At 43.4% G+C, this 16,521-nt stretch overlaps 1 protein-coding gene across 1 annotated transcript; it reads right to left on the bottom strand.

Moving 5' to 3' along the window:
* Window positions 1-5,254: 5,254 nt before the first annotated feature.
* On the bottom strand, window positions 5,255-16,453 carry NSDHL (NAD(P) dependent steroid dehydrogenase-like). The gene is made up of 8 exons (XM_060756269.2): window positions 16,338-16,453; window positions 13,302-13,369; window positions 12,924-13,085; window positions 12,686-12,832; window positions 9,661-9,789; window positions 8,034-8,176; window positions 7,620-7,722; window positions 5,255-6,072 (listed from the first exon to the last, which is right to left on the bottom strand). The coding sequence occupies exons 2-8, from the start codon at window positions 13,320-13,322 to the stop codon at window positions 5,740-5,742; spliced, it is 1,038 nt and encodes a 345-aa protein (XP_060612252.2). The 5' UTR covers window positions 13,323-13,369; window positions 16,338-16,453; the 3' UTR covers window positions 5,255-5,739.
* Between the last annotated feature and the right edge of the window lie 68 nt (window positions 16,454-16,521).

Below are 16,521 nucleotides of genomic sequence, written 5' to 3'. Positions count from 1 at the left end.
AGCCAACCTCAAGAAATGGGGCTACAAAGTTGAATTCACGACATGCGAGTGTGGAGAAGAGCAAAGCATAGACCACCTGCTGCAATGCAACCTGAGCCCTGCCACATGCACGATGGAGGACCTTCTTGCGGCAACACCAGAGGCACTCCAAGTGGCCAGATACTGGTCAAAGGACATTTAATCAACTACCAAGTTTGCAAAATTTGTGGGGGGTTTTTTGGTTTTTTTATCTGTTTGTTTGTTTTGTTCTGTTAGAAATGTAATACAATGTTCTGGTTGCGGATGACACGATAAATAAAATAAATAAACTGTATTGTTTTAAAGTGGGGGTTTTTTGCACTACAAATAAGGTATGTGCAGTGTGCATAGAAATTTATTCATGTTTTTTCCCCGAATTATAATCCGGCCCTCCAACAGTTTGAGGGACTGTGACCTGGCCCTCTGTTCAGAAAGTTTGAAGACCCCTGATCTAGCCACTCCAAATCTGTAAAAAAAATCTCCCATGAATACAGGAGCCATACTATATTCATTGTTGTCATTTTTTATTCGTCCAGTCACTTCCAACTGTTCGTGACCTCATGGACCAGTCCACACCAGAGCTCCCTGTCGGCCGTCACCACCCCCAGCTCCTTCAAGGTCAGTCCAGTCACTTTAAGGATGCCATCCATCCATCTTGCCCTTGGTCGGCCCCTCTTCCTTTTGCCTTCCACCTTCCCCAGCATAATTGTCTTCTCTAGGCTTTGCTGTCTTCTCATGAAGTGGCCAAAGGACTTCATCTTTGCCTCTCATATCCTTCCCTCCAGTGAGCATTTGGTTGTCTTTCCTGGAGTATGGACTGGTTGGATCTTCTCGCGGCCCAAGGCACTCTCAGAACTTTCCTCCAGCACCACAGTTCAAAAGTATCTATCTTCCTTCGCTCAGCCTTTCTTATGGTCCAGCTCTTGCATCCATAGTTACAACGATGAATACCATTGCTTTAACTATGCAGATCTTCGTTGCCAGTGTGATGTCTCTACTCTTCATTATATTATTGAGATTGGTCATTGATCTCATCCAAAGAAGTAAACGTCTTCTGATTTCCTGGTGACAGTCTGCGTTTGCAGTCATCTTCAGACCTCGAAATACAAAGTCTGTTGCTGCCTCCACGTTTTCTCCCTCTATTTGCCAGTTAGCAATCAGTCTGGTTGCCATCATCGTTGTTTTTGTGATGTTTAACTGCAACCCAGCTTTTGCACTTTCTTCTTTCACCTTGATTAGAAGTCTCCTCAGTTCCTCTTCGCTTTCGGCCATCAAAGTGATATCATCTGCATATCTAAGGTTATTCATGTTTCTTCCAGCAATTTAAACCCCAGCCTTGCATTTGTCAAGCCCTGTACATCGCATTATGTGTTCTGCATACAAGTTGAATATGTTGGGTGAGTGGATACTATATTATTACAATCCAGCAAAAGACAAATTTCCCTCCAGACTCTTGTCAAGTTAAATAGGAAGAAGAAATATTGATTCCCCACAGCAAAATGGTTTTCTGAGAGGTTCCAGGTTTCTTTACAGCACACAGATATCCAAGGACCTCACCACGCTAGGAATGGATATAACTAATGAAACTGGATCTAACAGGTGGCTAAAAATTTAATTTCAGTAAGAATTTACCAACATTTGCAGGTTTATTTCATGGAAGGAATCTGAGATCTAAAAAAAACTTTAAAATGCAAAAGGGGAAAAATGTGGGGTTTTTAATGCAGGAGACATTGAGGGACACAAGAGGGCACTCTCGCCTAAGGAAAAAGAGACTTGGCTAAAAAGTGATTCGGTAGCTGTGAGTTTGAAGGATATTAGAGTCAAATATGAAGTACTTTGGCCACATAAGGAGAAGACAGGAATACTGTACTTGGAATAAGAGATATTTTAGATTTGGGAATTTTTTGGGGGGATTTTGGAATACAGTATTTGCATATATGTACACAATGACTCAAGTGCAAACATGTGTGTGTGTGTGTGTATTTTATATATATGTATATGTGTGTGTGTGTGTGTGTGTGTGTGTGTGTGTATATATATATAATGGTAAAGATTTTCCTCTGACATTAAGTCCAGTTGTGTCCGACTCTGGGGTGTGGTGCTCATTTCCATTTCTAAGCCGAAGAGCTGGCATTGTCCGTAGACACCTCCAAGGTCATGAGGCCGGCATGACTGGGCCCCATTACCTTCCCACCTATTGATCTACTCACATCTGCATGTTTTCGAATTGCTAGGTTGGCAGAAGCTGGGGCTGACAGCAGAAGTTTGCACTGCTCCCCAGATTCGAACCTGCACCCTTTCGGTCAACAAGCTCAGTAGTTCAGTGCTTTAACCCACTGCACCACCGGGGACTCCATTTATATATATGTGTGTGTGTGTGTGTGTGTGTGTGTGTGTCTTTCTGTCTGTCTATCTATCTATCTATCTATCTATCTATCTATCTATCTATAGAAATGTGTTATCAAAAGCTTTCATGGTCAGACTCACTGGGTTGCTATGAGTTTTCCTGGCTGTCTGGGCATGTTCCAGAAGCATTTGCTCCTGACATTTCACCCACATCTATGGCGGGCATCCTCAGAGGTTGTGAGGTCTGTTGGAAGTGAGGATGCCTGCCATAGATGTGGGTGAAACATCAGGAGAGAATGCTTCCAGAACATGGCCAGACAGCCCAGAAAACTCACAGCAACCCATTAAACAAATGTTCCAACTCTACAATAACTCAAAATATATATCATAAACACTTACGGATCAGGTTGTTAGATCATGTTTACAAATGTCTAACTGGAAATTATCAGCTGGTGAGTATTCTTTTCAAAAGAGAACAGAGCTTTGGAAATAGAAGAAACAGAGGGAGAACCATTTACACTTTCTGATGAACAATGTATGCTTTATGAAGAGCCATAAAACAATTATGTGCTTTAAAAAATGTTCTGGAAAAGCAGCAAATCTGATTACCAAATGAGAATAACTCTTCATTCTTTTTATAAACGAACAAACACTTGGTTTCCAGCAGCTATAAAAGAATGTCCACAATGACAGGATTCGATGATGTAGTTGTTCATGACAAAACAACAGATGCTTCTGTTATCAATGTTTCTTAAATAGGTGAAGGTTTCCCCTTGACATTAAGTCCAGTCGTGTCCAACTCTGGGAGGTGGTGCTCATCTCCATTTCTAAGCCAAAGAGCCGGTGTTGTTCGTAGACACCTCCAAGGTCATGTGGCCGGCATTACTGCATGGAGTGCCGTTACCTTCCCGCCGGAGCGGTACCTATTGATCTACTCATGTTTTTGAACTGCTAGGTTAGTCACTAAAAATGAATGATCCAAATTATCCAATGCTCCCACTGCAAACTTTGGCAAAAGGCCGCACTCACAGATCAAGACTAAATTTCAGATGAACCCCCTGGAATCACATGGCAGGAGATTACTGAGGAAAAAGACTACAGATTTCAACTGTGTTGGCTGCAAAGAGACTAAGCAGATCTATAGTGTTTTTGTGGGTTTCATGAAAGCAGGTGATACTTTACACTGGGACATTGGCAGGAAAAGATTCAAAGTATTGTCGAAGGCTTTCATGGCCGGAATCACTGGGTTGTTGTAGATTTTTTTGGGCTATATGGCCATGTTCTAGAGGCATTTCCTCCTTACTTTTCGCCTGCATCTATGGCAAGCATCCTCAGAGGTAGTGAGGTCTGTTGGAACTAGGAAAAGGGGGTTTATATATCTGTGGAATGACCAGGGTGGGACAAAGGACTCTTGTCTGTTGGAGCTAAGTGTGAATGTTTCAACTGACTACCTTGATTAGCATTTGATTGCCTGGCAGTGCCTGGAGCAATCTTTTGTTGAGAGGTGATTAGATGTCCCTGATTGTTTTCCCTCTGCTGTTTTGCTGTTTAATTTTAGAGGTTTTTTAATACTGAGAGCCAGATTTTGCTCATTTTCATGGTTTCCTCCTTTCTGTTGAAATTGTCCACATGCTTGTGGATTTCAATGGCTTCTCTGTGTAGTCTGACATGGTGGTTGTTGGAGTGGTCCAACATTTCTGTGTTTTCAACTAATATGTTGTGTCCAGGTTGGTTCATCAGGTGCTCTGCTATGGCTGACTTCTGAAAAAAAAACTCTAAAATTAGAACAGCACAACAACAGAGAGGAAACAAACAAGGACATCTAATCACCTTTCAACAAAAAATTGCTCCAGGCAATCAAATGCTAATCAAGGTAGTCAGTTGAAACATTCACACCTAGTTCCAACAGACAAGAGCCCTTTGTCCCACCCTCGTTATTCCACAGATATATAAACCCTTTTTCCTAGTTCCAACAGACCCCACTACCTCTGAGAATGCTTGCCACAGATGCAGGCGAAACGTCAGGAGAAAATGCCTCTAGACCATGGCCATATAGCCCGAAAAAACCTACAACAACCCAAAAGATTCCAAGTTGTTGTTTTGGTACAGCTGAAGAAGTCTCTCCCCACCTTGGTAAACAATGGCCTGTGGATTTCATTAGAAAGGCAGTGGGGATACAATTAAGACATTATTGGTAATAGTCACAGCACATCAGTTCAGAATGGCTTTCCCTGGGCCCACCTGAGGGGTCATTATTATCCTTGTGGGGGCAAATACAATGCTACTCCCATCTGACTTTAGACTTGAGGCCTGAAAGAAACAGTCATAGAAACAAACACAAATCAAGTCCTTGACATAAGAATACTGGTAAATGAAGGCTGGAATTGAATTGATCCCTTTCGAGGATTTAAAGGAACAGCGTTAAAACTCGGTTCATCCAGGATTTCATACATCAACCGGCAGCGATTGCCATGTTACGGTTGTTCCAGACTATGACCTCGATGGTTAGACTGAAGGGCCAGACAGCAATTCCTAACCAGCTGTTAGGAATTGTGGGAATTGAAGTCCAAAACACCTGGATGGCCAAAGTTTGCCCATGTTCTAGATCAGTGGTTCTCAACCTTCCTATTGCTGCGACCACTTAATACAGCTCCTCATATTGTGATGACCACCACCCATAAAAATATTTTTGTTGCTACCATACTTCATAACTGTCATTTTGCTACTGTTATGAATCATAACGTAAATATCTGACACATAGGCTGTATTTCCATTCAGTGGGCCAAATTTGGCACAAATATCCAACCCAAAACTTGTGGGGTTGGGTGTGTGTGTGTGTGAATGTGTCATTTGGGAGTTGTAGTTGCTGGGATTTATAGTTCACATACAATCAAAGAGCATTCTGAACTTTATCAACAATGAAATTGAACCAATTTTGGTACAGGGAACTGTGATGACCAACAGAAAATACTGGAAGGATTTGGTGGGTATTGACCTTGAGTTTTGGAGTTGTAGTTCACCTACATCCAGAGAGCACTGTAAATTAAAAAAAAAATGATGGATCTTGACCAAACTTGGCATGAATGCTCAATATGTCCAAATGTGAACACTGGTGGTTTGGGGAAAATAGACCTTGACATTTGGGAATTGTAGCTGCTGCGATTTATAGTTCACCTACAATCAAAGAAAATCCTGAACCCCTCCAATGATAGAATTGGGCCAAACTTCCCACACAGAACTCCCATGAACAACAGAAAATACTGTCTTTTTTTATAGCCTTGGCGACCCCTCCAACACCCCCTTGTGACCCCCTCAAGGGTCCCGACCCCCAGGTTGAGAAACGTTGCTCTAGATGCTTTCCTGGGTCTTCGATAGCTATGCTGAGCGTTGAAGGTGTGGGTAACTCTTCACTGTCTTGGCCACGGCTTCGTCCAGACTGACCAGTGGCTTGTAGCCCATGTGCTTTTTGGCTTGCTCACAGCTGTAGTAGTGGTATGTCCCCGCAAGGGCCACTCTCATGGGGCTGAAGGTGGGACGGATTGCGACGAAGGGGCTCAGCAGCCACACAACCAGGGACAGGAGCAAGGCCAGGTAATAGGCCAGCCAATAGGGAATGTGGTATTTGGGAGCCTCGTAGCCCAGGCCGGTCAGAACACGAGACAAGAATTCCCAGAAGGGGATGGGCTCGTCGTTTGTAATGTGAAACGCCTGCAAAGGGAGGCAACAAAGAGACACAACCAGAATATTAAAAAAGTGTGAGGGATGGGAAGGAAATAAATCATAAAGATATTGTCAGACTAGCATTCTTATAGCCTTATTGACTAAAATAGCTATTGCAATCCAGCAATGCGTGTGTTCCATAGTAATTGAAAAACTCAAAAATGTGGAAAAGTTACTTTTTTTTATAATATCTTCCAGCATCGCTTCTTAAACCTCCAAATGGGGTCCTCTTGGCTCAATACTGGAGTCACAAAAATTTGGTGACAATGAATGACTGTCACAAATCTGTTGGCAACAGTGTGCTGTGCTTACAGTGGACTCTGCAGAAAATGCTTCAGCTGTATTCCACAAAAAGGAAAATCGGCTGTGGTGAAGTGTAAAATTTTAACTTGCAGTTATGTATAATTATAGATAGATGTTTTAAAGGGTAAGTATTTAATGTTGCATAACTAAGTGGGATGGTAGCCAGCTCAGCTCACGTTGAGCTGGGTTACCATGGAAACAGGGGCGGAGCCAACTGCCACTTGGCAGGGCAACCATTTTAAAAACAGTTAGTCTACAGTCTGTGAAATGTAGGAGTGGCTGGTTCTGTTGAGTAGTGAGAACCAGGAAGGTAATCTGTAGTTTAAAAACTACAGGTAAAGGCTGATTCTATAGTAGAGAGAATCAGGAAGGTTTTGGCTTTTAGCCTGAGTAGTTTAAGTAAGACGAGTTGACTTAATTATATTAATAGTTAGTGAATGAGAGAAAGGGTGAGAGAAACCCAGTGAGGATCTCTATTGCAACAGAAACATCACAAAGAAAGCATAAGCTTGTAGCTGAAGTAACCTATTAAGGAAAGAAACTATTAAGTTTTTAAAAAAATAAGTTTGAAACCTGTTTAGTGGAAGGAAGTGTCCTTCCCAGAGTTGTTTAAGGAATGTTATAAATGTAACCTTTGAAGATTTGTGCCTCTAAGAGTTAAGTTACATTGAAACCATCAAGCTCCTTCTACATTTCAATAAACTTGTTACTGTTTTTCCTGAAGCCTTGTCTCTGATACAATTCCTTTCCAAGTTAAGTCACACTACACAAAAGAAAGACCAAATCAATATTATTAGCTATAAGCTACGCTGTCAATTTAATAAACCCTTACAGAGTGGTGGCTCCTTTACAAACGTTTACAAATTGGTGACCTCATCACAAATTAGTGGCATCTTCGCGAATCGTTACATCGGCCTGTTTGGCAAGCCTTGCAAAATGCTGCCATTTTATGTTTCAGTAGATGTTTGGTTTTTATACCTATATAATGTACCTATATGCTTAGGGTCATGTCAAAATTTCTCAGGTGGAAAGGTGTCACGAGTGGTAAAAGTTTAAGAAGCCCTGTCTTACAGAACTCTTCAGCCTACATGGGGGATCCTGGGAGCTGAAAACCCAAAAAGTAATGTTCCCAACTTGTTAGCAAGTGAGAAAGACATAGCATAGAAGATGAGAGGGGAATCTCTCCTCTGGAAATGCCTTAAGGTGTGTGTGACAGGAGGAGATCAACTCACCTTCCCACATAAGGGAGAATTTGTCTGGAGCTGCTCTGCCGCCAAGATGTGCCCATGGACCACGTTTTCCACAAAGGTGAAATCCACCAAGTTCTTCCCATCACTGCAGAAAGAGAAGAGGAAAAGAGTTTCATCATATGCAGGGAGCTGTATCTGGAATACAGAAGGCCAAACTAGAACTCATTGGCCATGTTCCAAGTTGTACCATAAGGACTGCCACACATTATATTTCATGGGGTCCAACTCAAATCAACCCGGCGGCAGTTATCATGTCACTGCTACTATAATTTTGAAGAGCCAGTATATGGAATAAATTTGATTCTTTATATTGGAAAGTGCTTATTGTACTTTTAAAGGTTGTATGCTATTTAATGTTATTGCCTATGGCTGGTACAATAAACCATTCATTCATACCCAATGATGAATTTCATCTTGCCGCTCTTGGCTGCCTGGACAAGGATTGGCACCAACTGGGGGTCACGCGGTCCAAATATGCCATGAGGACGAATGGCGACAGTGAGGAAGTTCCTCTCTGGATCATTGGCCTGCAGCACTTCCTGAGAGAGACAGAGAAATTGAAAAGTCTGAGAAGGGACTTGGGGAAAGAGGCACAAACAAAAGGCGAAAACCAGGTTTGAAGACATAGATCAGGATGAGAGACAGAATGGTAGGATTGGTCAAAACTCAGTCAGGAAGGTTCACTGCTTTGCAAAGACTAGAACCTAGGATTCCGAGTCCTATGAGAGTTGAATGAAAAGTAATGCCTCCACCTTCATAACTCCTCAACAGATGGCAGTACTAGTATGCGGCAAGTACTGGCTTGTTTAGTAGACTCTCCTCTACAGTTCCATTTTGGCAGGAAGCCTTAGCATTGAATGGTTGTGCTGTTAAAGTGCAAAGTATGGAACCCTGCACAGAAAGTCAGTCAATGTGACTTAAGCACTGTGCAGTCATTGAATTCTTGACAGCAGAAGGCGTCACTCCAAAGGAGATTCATCAGAGAATACAAGCTGTTTGTGGTGATTGTGTTGATGTGAGTACTGTGTGTTGTTGGGTGAGTAAGTTTAAAGATGTTGAGGTGGGAACATCTCGCTTGCATGATAAACAAAGAGTTGGACGTCCTGTGACAGCAACCACCAAGTTTCACAAGCAAAAGGTTGACAGATTGATTCAGGATGATAGTCGTATCACTCAGAGAGAAATTTCAAGCATAATCAGCATTTCACAAGAACGTGTGGGTCACATTATTGCTTTGCTTGGCTATCGGAGGATCTGTGCACGACGGTTTGTGGAAACAGAGTGTTGACTTCTTCCATGACAGCTTCAGAAAACTTCTTCATCGTTGGCAAAAATGTATCCAATTGTCTGGTGATTATGTCAAAAAGTGAATAATGATAGTTAAAGAGCACATTCTAAGGATTATTTCTGCGTTTGTTTTATTCAAATATTCCCATCCAAACCCAAGTAACGAAGGTGGAGGCATTACTTTTCATTAAATCCTCGTAGTTCAACTACTTGCTTTGCAAATCTGTATTACCATGACTCTAACAGTTACACCTGGGGCAGACGTAGGCATAACTGTTAGAGTCATGGTAATACAGATTTGCAAAGCAAGTAGTGAAACTAGGACTGGGAATCCTGGGCAGAAGGAACTCCGGGTGGCACAATGGGTTAAATCCTTGTGCCGGCAGGACTGAAGACTGACAAGTTGTAGGTTTAAATCTGGGGAGAGTGTGGATGAGCTCCCTCTATCAGCTCCACCTTCCCATGCAGGGATATGAGAGAAGCCTCCCACAAGGATGGTAAAATATCAAACATCGAACATTCCCTGGGCAATATCTTTGCAGACGGCCAATTTTCTCACACCAGAAGCAACTTGCAGTTTCTCAAGTTGATCCTGACACACACACACACACACACACACACACACACACACACACAAAACCTGGGCAGAAAGAACCATAATTATAGATCCCTCCACAGTTTGCTGGCAATTCCCAATCTTGTTTTACTATATATGGCCAAGAAAGGAAAACCAAACCTTCTCTTGAAGAATCTTTGTCTCGGTATAGTAGTCAATGGGCTTTTTTGCATAGGGGAGGTCTTCAGTACCATCCTTGATGTCTGTGCCTTCAAAGACAACACTGGCACTGCTGGTCAACACGAGTTTCTGCCACAAGATTAAAAAAGGACAGAGAAACAGTAGTTTAACCAAAACAGGTACACTTCTTGAGCAACTTTGGGTCAGTTGCTGTGTTTTTCCTAAAACTTGATCTACCTCCTTCGATTGCTGTGGGGATAAAGGAGGATGGAGACTACCTTGACATGAGTAAAAAGAGTGGAAGGGCAATAAAATAATTCATAAATAACACTATGTAATAAAATTTGATTTTTTTCTGTTCCTGATTTGAAAGTGTTATTTCCTGTTTAATTGTGCAGTACTTTCTTTTAAAGTGCCGTATATTCCAGGGTACTAGACGACTGGGGCTATAAGATGACCCCCCAACTTTTACATACAAAATAGAGAGTTGGGGATATATTCACCGTTTAAGATGACTCCCCAAACCAGCCGGTTGGTTTCTGTCCTCGGGCCTCTGGGCTGCTTCCTGCGTCGCCTCCAGAATGGCCTCCCGCGCTGCTCAGGCCACTCTCCTTCTTCCTGGCCAGAACTTGTGCAAAGCAACTCTTCTCCTGCGAGACAATGTTGTCTCGCGGGAGAAGAGGTGCTTCGTGCGAGGCCTGGCCAGGAAGGAGAGTGGCCTGAGCAGCACAGGAAGCAGCACAGGGGCCCGGCCACCAACAAAGGAGAGGCCTGTGTCTGAGCAAGGAAAGCAGCCAGAAAGGGAGGAAGGACAGGGAGCCTGCCCAGAAGGTCGCCATGAACCAAGGTGGTGGAGGAGGGAAGTCCGAGGCCAAGCCAGCCATAATATGCAATTTTATTATTATTTTAATTTTATACCTGGCGTACTAGACAAAATTATATAAGGTTTTACATGCCTAAAAAGTCGTCTAGTACCCCAGAATATACGGTAATTGTTATATTCCAGAAACGTCATTTTTTGTGGCTGCCACAAGCTACATTGAATTGTGTTGTCAAAGGCTTTCATGGTTGGAATCACTGGGTTGCTGCATGTTTTCCAATCTCTTTGGCCATGTTCGAGAAGCATTATCTCCTGACGTTTCGCCCACATCTACGGCAGGCATCCTCAGAGGTTGTGAGGTCTGTTGGAATCTAGGCAAGTGAGGGTTATATATCTGTGGAATGTCAAGACAGAAAGCAGCCAGTCTTTGAAGAGGCAAGGCCATTCAATGCTAATCAAGGTGGGCAATTGCAACATTCACACCTGCCTCAAGCAGACAAGAGTTCTTTCTTCCACCTGGACATTATTCTACAGATATATAAACTTCATTTGCATAGTTTCCAACAAACCCCTATATCTCTGAGATTGCCTGCCATAGATGGGGGCGAGAGACAGAGCCTTCTCAGCAGTGGTCCCCCGCCTATGGAGTGCCCTCCCTAGAGATATCAGATTGGCCACCTCCCTCTTGTCTTTTAGAAGGAAAATCAAGACCTGGTTATGATCAGTGAGCAGCAAGTGGAAGAAGGTCACACAACTTATGGCAATGAATTGACCCAGACTCAGGCGTGTAGCCGGGGAAGGGGGGAGGCTTGGGGGGCTTCGGCCCCCCTCCCGAAATTCTCATGGTGGTTCGCGAAAAAGCCTTACTGGTGCATTATTTAAACTGTTATGTTTATTCATATCATTATCTGATCACCATACTCAATATATCCCATATGCATGGGGGTATTGGGGCAACGATACAAAAGGTTTGCTAGGGTAGACCCTCTTTCACCTCAGACTCAGCCCCCCCTCCCCGAATCAAACTCAGCCCCCCCCCCCAAATCAAAATCCTGGTTTTTGGATTTCGATTTTAATGGATATGTCTTAATTAATTGTTTTAATTGTTGTTTTAATTTTAAATATTTTGATTGTACTAGGGTTGTTTTTATTATGCTAGCATCGTATGATGCTTTTGTTAGGCTGCCCCTCCCCTTTCGAGGGGAGAAGGGCGAGGTATAAATATAGGAAATAAATAAATAGATGTGGGTGAAACATCAGGAGGGAATGCTTCCGGCACATTGCCATACAGCCTGGAAAACTCATGGCAACCTATGTTGAATTAGGTGAGATTCTATGGATATTCATTGAAAACCTATAGCAACACGTGCTGCAGGATGTCCCGCAAAAACCAAACTTTTGAAGTTTAATAAACTTTTCTCATGTTTTTAATGATAGAACCAATTGGGAAATGACATTTAAAAATCAAGAACAAAAATAGTGTTACGTAGTGTAACATTAAACAGTTCTGGCCCAACTTACCTGTCCAAATGTGTCTCCCCTTACGAGCCATCGTCTGGGGAGGCCCTGCTCTCGGTCCCGCCTTCGTCTCAAGTATGTTTGGCAGGGACGAGAGACAAGGCCTTCTCAGTGATGGCCCCTTGTCTATGGAGCGCACTCCCTAGGGAGATTAGATTTGCTCCCTCCCTCTTAACGTTTCGGAGGCAAGTTAAAACATGGCTGTTCAAGCAAGCGTTTGCAAATGCAGAGTAACTGATATAGGAAATCGAACGATTTGACAATGGAACTGGACAATGCTTGATAATAATGAGACGCTAATGATGTTGTTTTTATTGCTTTTGTGGTGTTTTATATTGTTTAATGTTTTAATCTGTATTATGTTTTTATATGTACTGATTTGTTGGAAACCGCCTTGAGTTGCCAATTGGCTGAGAAAAGTGGTATACAAATACAATAAATAAATAAATTGCAAATGCGTAAGAGGCCTAATGGTCCAAAGCATGATCCTGGAATCTTTTATCCCAAAATGGCCATAAATATGTTCCTAGGAAATCCAGTTTCCTGAGTCTTGGTGCTGCCCATCACCAGGAATCTGCCTTATCTAATGTGAATGTCCAGTGGATGATAGATAATGAATTAACTTTCCTCCATAAAGCCATCTGTACTTTCTTGCCTTGGGTTTAGGTCTTGTAGTCCAGGCCTTACCTGGACACCGGCTTCTTTACAGGCTTCAATGACTGCTTTGGTCCCCAGGTAATTGACTCTGTAGAACAGTTCTCGGTTGTTGCTGGAAGGCGCTGGCGAGGCGCAGTGAAAGACGAGCGTCACCCCTTGCAAAGCTGGAAGCAGATCCTTGAGATGGGCAAAGAAGGGATGCATAGATTAGGAGCAGGATCTACCAGAGCACCCCCGCAATATGGTAGAACTCTAGATTCAGCCATACCTCTTTGCGACAGAGATCACCAAGGAAAAACTGGACCTTGTCGTGATCAAAGCCTTTGCGTATATCAAATACGTTGACGGCATAACCTTTCTCCAAAAGGCGCTCCACCATGTGCTGACCCAGAAATCCTGAGCCACCTATCACAGTGCATTTTTTATTGGCCTGTAAATAATAATAATAATAATAATAATAATAATAATAATAATAAGACATAGCAGACTCTTCTTAGTGGCTAATCTCTGCTGCATGTAGAATTCATTCTGTCTCTCATTCTACTGGCTGTTAGGAATTGTGGGAGTTGAAGTCCAAAACACCCAGAGGGCCAGAGTTTGCCCATGCCCAATGTAGATGCACTCTGAGATAAGCAAAGTGACTTACCTGCCTCAGTCGGGTGGCCATGGCTGGCGCACTGGTCCTGATACAGCTAATCTGAGACTTTTTCTAATCTGGATTTAAACAAATATAAGAAGGAAATATAATACCACTAGGTAGTGTAGTGTAGTCTATTCACTTTTAGCAGCCCACTTGCTTCACGCACACTGCAGAAAGCTTACACTATGTAGCATGATTTTTATTCCTGGGTTATAAAATGTAATTTCCATAAAAATGTGGGGAAAAATCTGGGTTCGAATCCAGCGAGCGATAAGCTCCCGCTGTTAGGCCCAGCTTCTACCAACTTATTTATTTATTTATTTATTTATTATCTACAGGATTTATATACCGCTTTTCTCACCCTTCGGGGGACTCAAAGCGGTTTACACATAGATAATGGCAAAAATTTAATGCCTTACAACCACAATAGTAAAACCACACTTTAAACATAAATCATATTAACAACACTATATCACCAAATATCAAAACAGTTATTAAAACTCAATTCTTGTGGGTTTTTTCGGGCTATATGGCCATGTTCTAGAGGCATTTCTCCTGACGTTTCGCCTGCATCTATGGCAAGCATCCTCAGAGGTAGTGAGGTCTGTTGGAATTAGGACAATGGGTTTATATATCTGTGGAATGGCTGGGGTGGGGCAAAGAGCTCTTCTCTGCTGGAGCTTGGTGTGAATGTTTCAAGTTATTAAAACCATAAAACAATCTCATCAGTCGAGTCGCCGTTCCAGTCCTTGTCCCACTAAAAGCTGCATACATCTATTGCCGGAAGGCCTGGTCCGAGAACCATTATTTTATTTTTTTCCTAAAGGTCAGGAGCAAGGGAGCAGATCTTACCTCTTTTGGAAATATGTTCCATAGGCGGGGGGCCACAGCTGAGAAGGCCCTGCTCTTCATCCCCGCCAGTCGCATTTGCGCTGTTGACGGGATTGAGAGCAGGGCCTCCCTGGATGATCTTAAATTGCGAGGTGGGACGTAGGGGCAGATGCGTTCGGACAAGTAAGCTGGGCCAGAACCGTATAGAACTTTGTAGGCCAAAACCAGCACTTTGAATTGGGCTTGGAGATGGACCGGCAGCCAGTGGAGCTGGCATAACAGGGGGGTGGTATGCTCCCTGTATGCCACCCCTGTCAGTAATCTGGCTGCCGCCTGTTGAACTAAGTGAAGTTTCCAAACCGTCTTCAAAGGCAGCCCCATGTAGAGTGCGTTGCAGTAATCTATTCGGGATGTAACCAGAGCGTGGACCACTGTGGCCAGATCAGACTTCCCAAGATACGGGCACAGAAGGGAATGCTTCTGGAACATTTCCACAGCCTGGAAAACTCATGACAACCTATGTTGAACTAATGTATTGTTGAAGGCTTTCATGGCTGGAATCACTAGGTTCTTGTGAGTTTTTTTCGGGCTATAGAGCCATGTTCTAGAGGCATTTCTCCTGACGTTTCGCCTTCATCTATGGCAAGCATCCTCAGAGGCAGTGAGGTCTGTTGGAAGTAGGAAAATGGGTTTATATATCTGTGGAATGGCTGGGGTGGGGCAAGGAGCTCTTCCTTGCTAGAGCTAGGTGTGAATGTTTCAACTGACCACCTTCATTAGCATTTGAAGGCTTGGCTGAGCCTGGGAAAATACCCTGTTGAGAGGTGTTAAGATGTGCCTATGTTGAATTAGGTGAGATTCTATGGACATTCATTGAAAAACTATAGCAAAATGTGCTGCAGGATATCCCGCAAAAACCAAGATTTTGAAGTTTAATAAACTTTCCCCATGTTTTTAATGATAGAACCAATTAGGAAATGACATTTAAATATAACCGGTGCTTGGCCGCTGTGACGGTCTGGATGAGGGCGAACAAATTGAAATTGAATCCAGACAAGACAGAGGTACTCCTGGACAGTCAAAAGGCCGAACAGGGCATAGGGTTACAGCCTGTGTTGGATGGGGCCGCACTCCCCCTGAAGACGCAGGTTCGCAGCTTGGGTGTGACCCTGGACTCATAACTGAGCCTGGAACCCCAGGTTTTGACGGTGACCAGGGGAGCATTTGCACAGTTAAAGCTTGTGCGCCAGCTGCGCCCGTACCTTGGGAAGTCTGACTTGGCCACGGTAGTCCACGCTCTGGTTACATCCCGTTTAGACTACTGCAACGCTCTCTACGTGCCTTTGAAGACAGCTCGGAAGCTCCAACTAGTCCAACGCTTGGCAGCCATGATTTTAACAGGAGAGGAGCGCAGGGAGCATACAACCCCCCTGTTGCGCCAACTGCACTGGCTACCGATCTGCTACCGGGCTGAATTCAAAGTGCTGGCGTTGGCCTTTAAAGCCCTAAACGGTTCTGGCCCAAGCTACCTATCCGACTGCATCTCTGCCTATGAACCCACCAGGACTTTGAGATCTTCCGGGGAGGCCCTGCTCTCGATCCTGCCTGCTTCTCAAGCTCGGCTGGCGGGGACGAGAGATAGGGCCTTCTCGGTGGTGGCCCCTCGGCTGTGGAACGCCCTTCCCATGGACATTAGATCAGCCCCTTCGTTAATGGTGTTTAGAAGAAAACTAAAAACCTGGCTGTTCGAACAGGCGTTCGGTTAAACAATGCAATGTACACGATGAATATAGGAAACGGAATTATGGAAGACGCATTGGATCACGATTCTAGTTACGAGACGTTAATGTGTTGTTATTGATGTGTCATTTTGTATATTATGCTGTTAATGGTTTTTAAATTTTGTATGCTGTTGGATTGACTTTTACTCTTGTTGTAAACCGCGTTGAGTCGCCTACAAGGCTGAGAAATTGAGGTATACAAGCAAAGTAAATAAATAAATAAGATTTTGAAGTTTAATAAACTTTCCCTGTGTTTTTAATGATAGAACCAATTAGGAAATGACATTTAAATATAAATATAGGAAATAAATAAGCTGTAATGGAAATTCACTGGCTGGCAATGTCACACTCTCTCAGCCTCAGAGGGAAACCACTGCTTTTTATTCCACTGATAATAACAACAATAATAACCACTTTATTCATCACCTACCTCAGTTATGCCACTGGTGTTTTTTCCTGCCTTCCTTCTTCTGAAGTTTCTTTTGCTGTCTCCCCTAGAAGCCTCCCTCCTGGGTTCACTCTTAGAGATGGTGCCCCGCCTCCTCCTCTCATTGGGCCGTCACCTCCCCAGCTCTCCAATCATTGGCTGCTTGAGATGAGGCCACGCCTCCTCC

Source organism: Anolis sagrei, chromosome 10 (assembly GCF_037176765.1).
Source record: "Anolis sagrei isolate rAnoSag1 chromosome 10, rAnoSag1.mat, whole genome shotgun sequence".
In the NCBI taxonomy this organism is placed as follows: domain Eukaryota; kingdom Metazoa; phylum Chordata; class Lepidosauria; order Squamata; family Dactyloidae; genus Anolis; species Anolis sagrei.
The sequence above is the reverse complement of the archived record's forward strand: the minus strand, read 5'-3'. Positions and strand labels throughout refer to the sequence as shown.

Excerpts from the sequence above, each read along its gene's own strand:
- NSDHL (XM_060756269.2), bottom strand. The coding sequence starts at position 13,322 with ATGGCCACCCGACTGAGGCAG. Across the intron at positions 13,086-13,301 it reads TGGCCACCCGACTGAGGCAG|GCCAATAAAAAATGCACTGT; the intron begins GTAAGTCACTTT and ends TATTATTTACAG. Across the intron at positions 12,833-12,923 it reads GTGATCTCTGTCGCAAAGAG|GATCTGCTTCCAGCTTTGCA; the intron begins GTATGGCTGAAT and ends GCCCATCTCAAG.